This window comes from Gossypium raimondii, chromosome 11 (genome assembly GCF_025698545.1).
Source record: "Gossypium raimondii isolate GPD5lz chromosome 11, ASM2569854v1, whole genome shotgun sequence".
Classification (NCBI taxonomy): Eukaryota; Viridiplantae; Streptophyta; class Magnoliopsida; order Malvales; family Malvaceae; genus Gossypium; species Gossypium raimondii.
In genome coordinates, this window is record NC_068575.1 from 42835430 (window position 1) to 42847384 (window position 11955).

General features: G+C 28.9%; 1 protein-coding gene across 1 annotated transcript; it reads left to right on the forward strand.

Moving 5' to 3' along the window:
• Nucleotides 1-9427: 9427 nt before the first annotated feature.
• Nucleotides 9428-11552, forward strand: LOC105803797 (uncharacterized). Its single transcript, XM_012636195.2, has 4 exons — nt 9428-10361; nt 10884-10973; nt 11070-11137; nt 11255-11552. Exons 1-4 carry the CDS (start codon nt 9708-9710, stop codon nt 11388-11390), a joined length of 948 nt encoding a protein of 315 aa, XP_012491649.1. The 5' UTR covers nt 9428-9707; the 3' UTR covers nt 11391-11552.
• The last annotated feature ends 403 nt before the right edge of the window (nt 11553-11955 follow it).

Sequence of the window (11955 nt, forward strand, 5' to 3'; positions counted from 1 at the left end):
TACATGCTCCTAATCAATCACTTGTATTTCTACAAGCTCAAGCACACAATAGATAATAATTTCAATCACTATTATAACATTTCATACCATATAAAAGCATGTAGACAAAAGTTATACCAAGTTAACACAAAATTTAAGTCATGTCCTAAGATCACTAATTTTCCATACAAACAATACATGTATTATCGAACAATTCCCCATCATGATAATAAACTTTTGCATATTAAACATTTGCCAATTACATTATAGGCTCAATGTCAACTAAGTTCCCAACCAAACTAAACATAACAAGATAGTATAACATCTTTTAATTACATGCCACATATAACTAATATTCAAGCAAACATCTATTCATTATATGCAAAGGTAACTATGCACCATCTTGTTACATATTCATTCTTATACTTACCAAATGAACATTAACCATTCACTAAGACATGCAAAACATTGGCATTCTCGTTTACACACATACCATTAAAAATTTCAAGACATGAACCATTCAATTTACTAGCTCCAAGCTAGATCCAAAGAATCAACATTCAAGTGAACACTTAAACATAACAAGACTTATATATATACATGTTATATAACATTCAAATTCAAGTATTACCTATGAACCATCATTACCATCATTCCAAAATAACTTCTTATACTTATAAAATCCTATATACATTCCATTTCTAACTTACAACATGCTCATGTGTGTATTCATTCCAAATAAACCAACTCAATAAGGTACAAATCATTTATGCCACATATCCATTCCAAACTTATATAATTACGGCATGTCATCTACTAATGTTAAACATATAATTAATTTTAAGCCAATATAATCAAAATTACAATTAATCTAATTAATAAAAAATAAATATAATCAAATATATCAAAAATTAACATAGTAACTTCTATATGAACTTACTTGACAAAACAACGACACACAAAACATCGAGAACTAATCGAAAAATTGACTTTTACTTAATTATCTTCTTATTAGCTCAAATCTCAATCAGATAATAATTTATTTCAATTTATCAATTCCAAACATCTTAAAATAGCCCATTGCAATCATATATTAAATCAATTTCATTTTCAAATGTCCCTAAGTTTTACATTTTTCAATTTAGTCCTTAAACCGAAATATCTATAGCTTTCAAATTTGAGCTTCAATTTTAAACAGGTCTCAATTTCATCCTTTTATAGCCCTCTATTACCATTAGTTATAGAAATTTCATACCAAATTTTGAAATATTTACACTTTAGTCCTTTTAACAAAAACATCAATTTCACTTTACAAAATAGTCCATTTTCATTTCTAAGCTTAACAACCAATCATTTAACATTAAAAGCTTCAAGTAATAACAATGGAAACATTTTAAACTTTAATATTTTGATAAATAAGATATGAATTATCTACATTGAGCTACAACGATATGAAAAACATAAAATTTACTAAAAATGGGCTTTGAAAATCGTACCATGCAATGGCTGAAAGCACTTGAAGCAAAAAAAAATGACTACTTGGTTCTTCTCTTTGTGGTTTCGATGAAAGAAGCAAAAATTATGGTGATGATAACTTTGTTTTATTATTTTATCCTTTATAAATTTTTACATTAATATAATTATAATAATTTTAACATTAATCACAACCTAAACATCACTCAACCATCTATTAGCATCCATATTGGAATTATTTCCACTTTAATCTTTGATTAATTACTCTTTTAGTCCTTTTAATCAATAAAAATTAATAGCGATTAATTTTTATCACTTTTCTGATTTAGTCCTTGTACCCTAATTAACCATCTAATCATTAAAACTTTTGGACCAACATTTAATTCACTTATATAAAACTCCATAAATATTTAATAAAGATATTTATGAGCTCGATTTACAGAACAAGGTCATGATTCCTCATTTTCCAAAATCACTGACTTTAGGGTCAAACCACTTGACTTAACTAATTGTCAAATTAGATATTTTATAATATCTTAATCCAATTTAAATTTATGTTAGAATCATAAGTATTTTTAAATAATATTTACAGGCTTGATTTTCAAATTACGAGGTTTTAAAAATGTTGTTTTTGATCCCACTAAAATCAGGTTGTTACACTTGTACCCTAACTAACTATCTAATTAATGAATTCGTTTGACAAAATTTTAATAATATTATAGTTAACTCGTAAATATTGTTTAATAATATTTACAGACTCGATCATTGGAGAACGGGGTTTCGAAACCACTATTTTCGACACCACTAACTTTCGAGTTGTTAAATGATCTTTGTTGATTGAGAATGTTATGCATGTATAAGATAATGTAGGTATATGAGTATTCGCACATGTATTTTGATATACATGATATGGTTATGATTTCATGCCTAAAAGGTAGCGTACTCCATATTAGTATGTTTTTGAAATGCATGTATTGCATGTTTATAACAGTGGAGTACGGAGGGAAAATTATTGACAAGTTAGATGAAGTTAAGATTTGGTCATGTGGAGGATTGGGCGGATGGTTTAGGAAATGGAGTTTCCATTTACCTCAATCTAAAAATTTTTGGGTATAAACCGTGATATGCGAAGCTCTAGGCCTTGTGGAAGGGACACTACAGTGTTGAAGCATCAAGGTTAGACGTGAGGTGGAATAGATGGGTTGTAATGGGGTATGAGGTGTGAGACCATAGTTCGGCTATGACAACCAATAGAGTTTACCAGGACACTAAACATGGGGTTTGAGGTGTAAGACCATAGCTCAACTATGGAAACCAATTGAGTTCGTTAGGACATTAAACATGGGGTATGATGTGTAAGACCATAGCTCGACTATGGCAACATAGAGAGTCCGCCAGGATAGTAAATATGAGATAGTTCCTTGGGACAATAAAAACGGGGTAGTCTATTGGGATAATAAACATTAGGTAGTTCGCTAGGACAATAAAAACAGGATAGTCTACCGGGACAATAAAAATGAGGTAGTTTATCAAGACAATAAACACTAGGTAGTCTGCCAAAATGGTAAACATGGAAGCCAGTAGGGCATATGGTCTAACCCAACAAGAATTGCATATGGGAATGATGTGTCGGTATTGCCTTGTATATAGGCAAATGAAAGAGGATTTATCTTAGGATCGTAGATAAGGATCTGCCATTAAGAACTGCCAAAAAGAGGTATTAATAAGGATTATCCAAGTGACAGTTATGTCTGTCAAGATTATTTCTCTTTGAGGAGGATCTATTACGAGTATACCCGCCAGAGAGTTAGTTTCGTAAGGAACCATCATATAAGGGAGTCGTAAACTCGAATGGTCACTTAAATAATAGTTTGCCGAATATTGTATGCCAAAATGGTTCGCTGCATACAGACATGTTACACCTTAAAAGCAAAGTATCGTAAATAGGGCAGATTACAAGAGAGTAATCCAAACAACATTTCAACCCGATAGTAGAATAGAAGTAGAAAAGATTAAATAGGTTTAAGTCTGCCAGTGTGGCATGGGTTTTTACTAGTAGCCTTGGGAGTGGAATTGTAACACCCTTGAACCGTATCTGTTGCTGAAATAGGGTTACGGGGCATTACCAGAGTTTACAATTCAAATGGACAGAAATTTCAAACATTTCATAACATATCATTAAACATATTAAAAACTAATTTCAAACAAATAAATTGTCCCTTATACGAGCCCTCGAAGCCCAAATTACACATTAGAAACAAGTTGGGACTAATTCGAAAACTCAGAGAAATTTTTAGAAAACATTTAAATTTTTCAATACTGCAGGGATCACACAGCCGTGTGGGCATTCGAAATAGGGACACACGGCCGTGTGTCCTTACTCGTGTAACTCACTGGCTTAGGCCACGTGGCCAAGCTACATGCCCGTGCGCCAGGCCGTGTACCCTTCAAAGTAACCCCACATGCCCGTGTACCAGGCCGTTTGCTAGGCCATGTAAGAGCCTGAATTGCAACTCTTTGAAAGCTACAGGGGATACACGGGCGTGTCACGTGGCCTTGTGTCACACACAGCTGAGACACACGTCCATGTCTCTTACCGTATGGACGAAAATAAGTCATTTTACAATTCATTTTTCTCACCCAAATTGGCATGTACCTACACACAACATTGCACATACTTGCAAGCCATTACAAGGCATCCAAATCAAGCATAAACAACTCTTATACATATGGTATAATATCATACAACCAATATGCCCTTAGGCACCTCAAATGACAATGTATAAACATGCCTAATCATGTATTCAATTTGACCAAATAATCAACTAACTTACATGCATATTAGCACCAATACATACCAAATAATTTACTTACCTAAACACAACCATTCTATCACAAGACACATATACCAAATATACGTTTAGTTATCATATTACCTTTTATCATTCAATCACAAATCAAGCCACACATCAACCATATTAAGACAACTTATAAACATACCAAAATATGCCAAAACATAAGCCAAATAATATGGCCATTGTGCCAACAAGACATATAGACATATAGGCCATCATTAATCATATAAATTAAACATTTAGCATTAACAATTTTTATTTTTACAACTCAAATCATCAAAAATATTGAACAGTGTCATATAAATTAAAACCAACTAACCATTAACTTTATGGATATCTACATGGAGTTGAAAAGAAACATTTGATAAAATAAATATATAGTAAAAGAAATTTAATTACATTGGGGGTTGGTCTGAGATCATGATCTCCCATTCCAAAAAGCGTGTTGAAGGAGGTAGAAAATGGAGCAAGTCCATATATAACACTTCTTTCCATAGATTAATAGTTGCATTTATGTGAAATAATGTTGCACACGTTTCATTTCTTGCCCACATTTAAGTGTTGGAAACATTAATTTAGCACCTATAGCTAGCTACTGCTCCCTGCTCTCTCCCATAATTGAGTGGGGAGTTGACTGCTGGAGTTTTGTTGGGAATTGGTTAGGATTAGGAATCCAACTTCAATAAATAAACTTTGTTTGTTTTATCTATTTTTAAGTTTATCATGTTGAATTTGGTTAAGAATTTTAAAATTTTTTGTGTTTATTTATTTAAAATTAAATATATTTATATTTGTTTATTTAATATTTACAAACATATTCTAAAAATTATTTATAAATATATAATTGAAAATATTTATAAACAATGTTCATGAGTAACAAATAAATAAACAATAAATATATTATTTTTAGATATAAAATAGTTAAATATAAATATTAATAATTGTATTATAAATGGAAAAGAATACAAATAAAATTATTTTATTAATATATACTAATAGAACAATAAATAAGCTTTAAATAATTTATGGAATAAGTTTTAAATAAACATAAATGAACTTAACAAGTTCTATTTGTGTTTGGTTTGCTTAATAAACGAGCCTCAAGGTCTTGTTCATGTTCATTTATTTAACTTAATGAACGAATTTAAATGAACAAAAACTGAACTATTCATGAATTGTTCACCAATTGTTCTGTCCATTTACAACCCTAGCAATGGTTGGCTCCCCGTAATTTTACTTGTTGCTGCTAACCCTGTTGACGTATTTTTTAACAGTAAAAATAAATAAAAATTTTAATAAAAATATCAGTTTACTCTTTATTTTAAGGTATAAAGACTAATTTATCTATTTTTTAGTAAAAATAATAATATACAATTTAATTTCTAGTACACCAACTTTTATAATACTTTTATGAATCTTACTCTAATTTATGAAACTAAATATTAAGGGTAAAAATTAAAAATTTTGGAACATTAATTTTAATTTTTATTGTAAAGATTAAATATGAAATTTAGCTAAAACATAGAGTTTGACTTAGAAATACAGTTGATCTTTCATGCTAAATTATTAATATGCCAGAATGAGGGTAAAATTTTTATTTGAATAAAATCAGATTGCAATTGATTTGAAATATTTTAGAAATGAATTATACATATTTAACTTCTCCACCGAATGGTTTCGTTTCTTCTTTTGACATTCTCTCTAATAACTCTCTTGAATCAACGTAAAACATAGCTTGAAATGATCCAACAGATCATCAATGTAAAAATGCAAAACAATTGAAAAAAAAGAAGGAAAACATGGGTTTTGGTTACTTGATTTCAGGTGGAATATGAAAAAAGAAATGTTGATTTTAAAATATATTTAAAGTTTTGGGTCGATTTTTGAGGTATTTATGTAAATAGGTGAATTTTAAAGAGAAACAAAAAACATATCCTGTAGGAAGTATGTTCTGCTGAAAACACATCCTATAAGTCATGTTTTCACCAACATGTCATAAAAATGTGCGTCGTAAGACGCATTTTTTTGACTTTTTGATACACCAGTTTTTTTGGTGAGATAGTTAAATGTTAGTGGTTTGATTCCTTTCCTACTCACATTTGTATTTTTATTTCATGTTGTTTTAAGAGTTACTTTTATTTTTAATTACTATTTTTAACATATTAGCTCTTTTGGTTATATACATGGTTAAGTAATAATGATTTTATTCTTAAATCTTAAGTTCAATTTCTTTTCTATACACATTTGTGTTTTTATTTCAACTTGTTTCAAGCTTTTTTTAATTAATAAATATATTATTTTCAATTTTTTATTTTAATTCATCATTTAATTAATAACTCTTTTATTTATAAAATAAAATAATTATTGCAAAATATCATTATTTTTAGTAAATATAATTTTTATATGGGTAATATTTATTTTCAATCCATACCATGATGAGTGTAGTAGATTTTAGTATTATATATTTTTGTATGTGTATTTGAAATAATTATTTGAAATATTTCACATATAAACATAATGATATTTGAAATAATTAATTGAAATATAATTCACATATAAAATATTTGAAATATCATAGCTTCAAAGTAGATAAAAACAATGATATTTGAAATATTTTACATATAAAAATAATAATGATATTTGAAATAATGATTTGATTTTATAATATTAAAATCACCATACCCACAATATAGGTGGAGAAAATAAATATTTGACATATAAATATTATATATAAAGAAAAATATATCAAAAAAATTAGTTGCTGATTTAAAATATATATATTTAACATAATGATAAATATCAATTTTATCAAAATATATTTTTATATAATTGAAAATAATTATTGGATTTTATAAATAAAAGAGTTATTAATTAAAAGGCAATTAAAAAAACTTAAAAACAATATATTTATTAATTAAAATAAAAACTTGAAATAACATGAAATAAAAAATAAACATACTTAGAAGAGGAATCGAACTTGGAATTGAAGAATAAAATTATTATTAATTAAGCATCTAACCAAAGAAGTTAATGTATTAAAATGAAAGTAAAACTTAAAACAAATGAAATAAAAATACAAATATAAGAAAAAATAAATACAATCCAAGATTTAAAAACAAAATACTAATATTTAATTACCTAATTAAATGAGCTAATGTGTCTAAATATCAAAAATACAGATTGTAGAATACATTTTAGTTTATTTCTTTAAATATAAAAAAGAAAACAGCACAAAATCGTAGAGGTCGGAACAGTGAAAAATGAAATGCAGATGAAAGGTTCGAAATATTTTTTTATGTTAAAAGTCGATTTAGAAAAAATACAATAAAATAATAATAATAAAGCAACCAAATCTGAGAAATAAGGGATGCCAGCTAATGGCGGTAAACGGTGGTCATTGTGACAGTGCGCTACAAATTTTTAAAGAAGATAATGGATATTCATATTTTTTAAAATAGGAGAGGGAGAGAGCATTTAATTGAGAGAGAGAAATCAAAGGTCAGAATGAAAATGTAAAATCATTAAACATATTCATAATTTATAATATTCTATTCATATAAATATTGAATATAATATTAAAACGATATTTTGTTTTATTAATATTATATTATGGTGGTTAGATTTCAATATAATTTTTATTATGAAGTAATATTGAAATTTTGTTATAATGATTCCATATTTTATTAGTAAATATATATTTTAGAAATAAATATAATGTATTTTAAAAATCTCATCATTCACTCTGTATTGTTAAAAATTAATGTGATTAATAAAATAATTAGACATAAACATTCAGCGTACCACATATACCTTATGTTGATGTATAAGAATCAACAGAAAAACTAGTTTAATCTTTAATTAAAACAGCATAGATTTATTTATCCATTTCTTAAAGATTAATATGCTTCATAAAACTTTTACATGCATATATATTAATATTTCTGCATCAAATTTTGTGCAAAGCTGACACCTGTTAACCAGATTGATTGATTAAAGCATTATTAATCGTAATTAAATTTGACAGCACCTGGCAAACCAGACTAAATTCTTTTAAGTATTATTAGTAGCTTTCTGAAAGCGATAATTTCTTTTGCCCAGTTTTCAGAACGAAAGGTTATTCCATATTTCAATAGTGTTAAACCTATTTTTAGTACAGGAATTTAGTATTTCAACCAGTAATTTATTACTGAATTGATAAAGTTAAACAATGAGATATTTTCATATTTTTTATAGTTTTTATTTTAAGGTTAATATATTTGATATTTAAATTTAGGTTCAAAGTTTAATTTAAAATTAAATATTTCCTCAAATTGATACTAAGTTTTATTAATATTTAATTTGATAGAGCATATATGTCAAATATCTATTAGATCATACAATGTAATTTAATTTAAGTATCAAATTAAACATAGAAACCAAACCAAAATACCACAAAAATAAAAACCCTCTCAAATTAAATTCTAGGCGATGATGGTATATATGCGTTTATATTTGACTCTGATAGTGTACAACTTCAAAAACCGTGAGAAAGCCAGAAGACTGTCAACTGTTGAGTATTGAAAATATATATATAATAATTATATTGATTTTTAAAATTATTTATTAATTTATCGACGATTTATATGGATATGATTTACTAATAATGTATTAGTTCGTATGAAATACAAAGCTATATATATATATATATATATATAATTTAATTTCAATTTTTTCACCATTTAAAAGATAAAAGAATAGGTTTTTTTAATATCATCAAATTTACATTCAATCATTTGATTCAATTAATTAATTGTTGCATAATTGATCAGGATTCAAGTTTACCTACCTTTCCAATAAATTATATGCAGGATTTGGTTAAACTTGAAAACAAAAATTCAAGGAAAGTGTTTGGATAAAACATGCAAACGTCAATACGGGGACAGTCTACTTACCTAAAATGCCTATAAATTTAAGGAAAGATTTCAATGGGTCCTGGAAAACATGCTGATGTGAGTAGGTAGTGTAGGTGATCAAAAATCAAACAACCTTGTAAATTAAATTACTTTTTTTTTAAAAGAACGTGTACCCATTTGAGTAATAAGGATTTCGTGTAAGAAACTGTAGAATCTATGATTTGGATTCGTTACGTTGATTAGGTTTTCGAATGTGCTACCTTTGGTCATCGTTATTGGTTTTGGCTTTTAACAATTCAAAGACCAATCGAGCTGGTTACCAAGCCCACAATGGCAATGAAGTGCGTTGAAACTTCTGACCTTTTTAATGTTTCTGATAACAACCTATAACCAAACCTGGCTTTCCTCGGAATTTTAAATACCTTGGATTAGCTTACGTTCTATACATCACTGCTTTAAATCAAGGGGAAAAGGTAGGCGAAGATAAAGAAAACAAGAGAGAAAAAAAATGGTGAATCTTGTAGCAGCACAAAAGCCACTGATGAATGGGTTAATGAAGATGGCGGGGGTTCAGCCTTACTCGGTGGAGATCGAGCCAGGCACGGTGATGAACTTTTGGGTTCCTTGTGAAACAGTCAAGAAACCCGGGAAGGGTGAAAAAAAGGTCACCCATTTGGAGAAACCAACAAAACCAGTGGTGGTCTTAGTGCATGGCTTTGCAGCAGAAGGCATTGTCACATGGCAATTCCAAGTGGGTGCTTTGACGAAGAAGTACTCGGTTTATGTACCCGATCTTCTCTTCTTTGGTGGCTCCATTACTGACAAACCAGACCGGTCACCGACTTTCCAAGCCGAGTACTTGGTTCAGGGTTTAAGGAAACTTGGTGTCGAGAAGTGTGTGGTTGTGGGGTTCAGCTATGGTGGGATGGTGGCATTCAAGATGGCGCAGATGTACCCTCACATGGTGGAAGCCATGGTGGTGTCTGGCTCGATCCTGGCCATGACTGATTCCATAAGCGTGGAAACATTAAACAGGCTAGGGTTCTCGTCTTCTGCAGAACTGTTGTTGCCTAATTCTGTTAAGGGTCTTAAAGCTCTTCTCTCCGTTGCTGCTTACAAGAAGCTTTGGTTCCCTGAACGCCTCCACAAAGACTATCTTGAGGTTCCTTTACATTTTATTACTCTTTATCATCATCAACAATGTTTATTCTATCATAATGAACATTTTGCATGCATGGCTGGCTGGTGATTCACATGTTTTTCATGGGGTTTGGATTAATGTCCCTGTATGAGGCACGTATTAGGATTCTAGTGTTAAGTATGTTGGCTTATTATCTTTTAAACATATAGTATAATTATATAAAAGCAAATGAATTAGGTAAACTTTCGACACAAAGGAACAAAACAAGAATGAGAAACATGTTTGGAAGTACAAGGTTTATAATTAGCTCAACTGACTGTGCCTACTTTATTACACCAAGTGAATTGGTTAACCGAGAGGTCTGCCTTTCCCTTTAGTTATAGCTACAGGTGGTCCTAGCAAAAATTAATGGATCATTGAATTAGAAAATAAAGTTTCACAGGAAAAGAAAAAAGAGAGAAAATACAGGGTAAAAATATTCTACTACTATATTAGGGAACTTTCTGAAACTGAGATCATGAATGACCCTGGATGGAATTACAGGTGATGTTTACCAACAGGAAAGAGAGAGCTGAACTACTGGAGGGTTTGGTCATTAGTAATAAGGATGCCACCATACCATCTTTTCCACAGGTTATCTGCATTTGCCTTTATTGTTTTGTTTTTTTAATGGTAGATTTTTAGAAAAGAAATTGCTTACTCCAGTTTTGTTATATTATGATTTTGCAGAGAATACATCTGCTGTGGGGTGAAGAAGATCAGATCTTCAAGCAGGAGCTTGCTTACAACATGAAAGAGTATGTTTTATGATCTCAAAAACTAGATAGAAAACAAGTTGAGATTTGAGGGTTCTTTTTTTTTTTGGATAATTGGATATATATATATATATATAAAATTTTCTATTGATGATGCAGACAACTAGGAGAGAATACAACATTCAAAGGCATACAAAAGGCAGGTCACTTGGTTCATCTGGAGCGACCTTGTGTTTACAATAGCTGCCTTAAGCATTTCCTGGCTTCACTGTATGCTGATCAAGTTAACAAATGAGTTTATGGTTTTTCAATCCCATGCCAAACTTTGCTCTCATAAATACAGAAGAGGAACTGGGGTGTGTGTGCTAAGGGACTTTTGTTGTACTGGATTATTATTTTATTACAAAACCTTTCAGTTTTCTAGCAAAGAAATAATTATACAGTGCAATTATTGTGATTTTTTTTTTTTTTTGTATTTTCATCATCTATAACAACTTTTTCATCTATACCAGCAATAAAATATAAAACACACCATTTACTAAATTATTTTTTATAACAATTTTTATTATAAAATAAAATTAATTTTATTCTTAAATGAAATATAAAAAATTAATTATAATATTTCAATTAATGTTTAAAGTTATATTAATAACATTTTATTAAATAAAAAATCTTTTGACATAATATTATTTTAATTTAAATTTTAAAAATTTAAACATGATCTCAATTTTATATGCTGATATAAATGTATCTTGAATACAATTATAGACATATTGTAATCACAACTTTATAACATCTAAATTTTGGGATTCAAATGAGTCTACAAAAAAGTCTATATATAAACAGAGTTGATTGTATAA

Excerpts from the sequence above, each read along its gene's own strand:
- LOC105803797 (XM_012636195.2), top strand. The coding sequence starts at position 9,708 with ATGGTGAATCTTGTAGCAGCACAAAAGCCACTGATGAATGGGTTAATG. Across the intron at positions 10,362-10,883 it reads TCCACAAAGACTATCTTGAG|GTGATGTTTACCAACAGGAA; the intron begins GTTCCTTTACAT and ends ATGGAATTACAG. Across the intron at positions 10,974-11,069 it reads CCATACCATCTTTTCCACAG|AGAATACATCTGCTGTGGGG; the intron begins GTTATCTGCATT and ends ATGATTTTGCAG.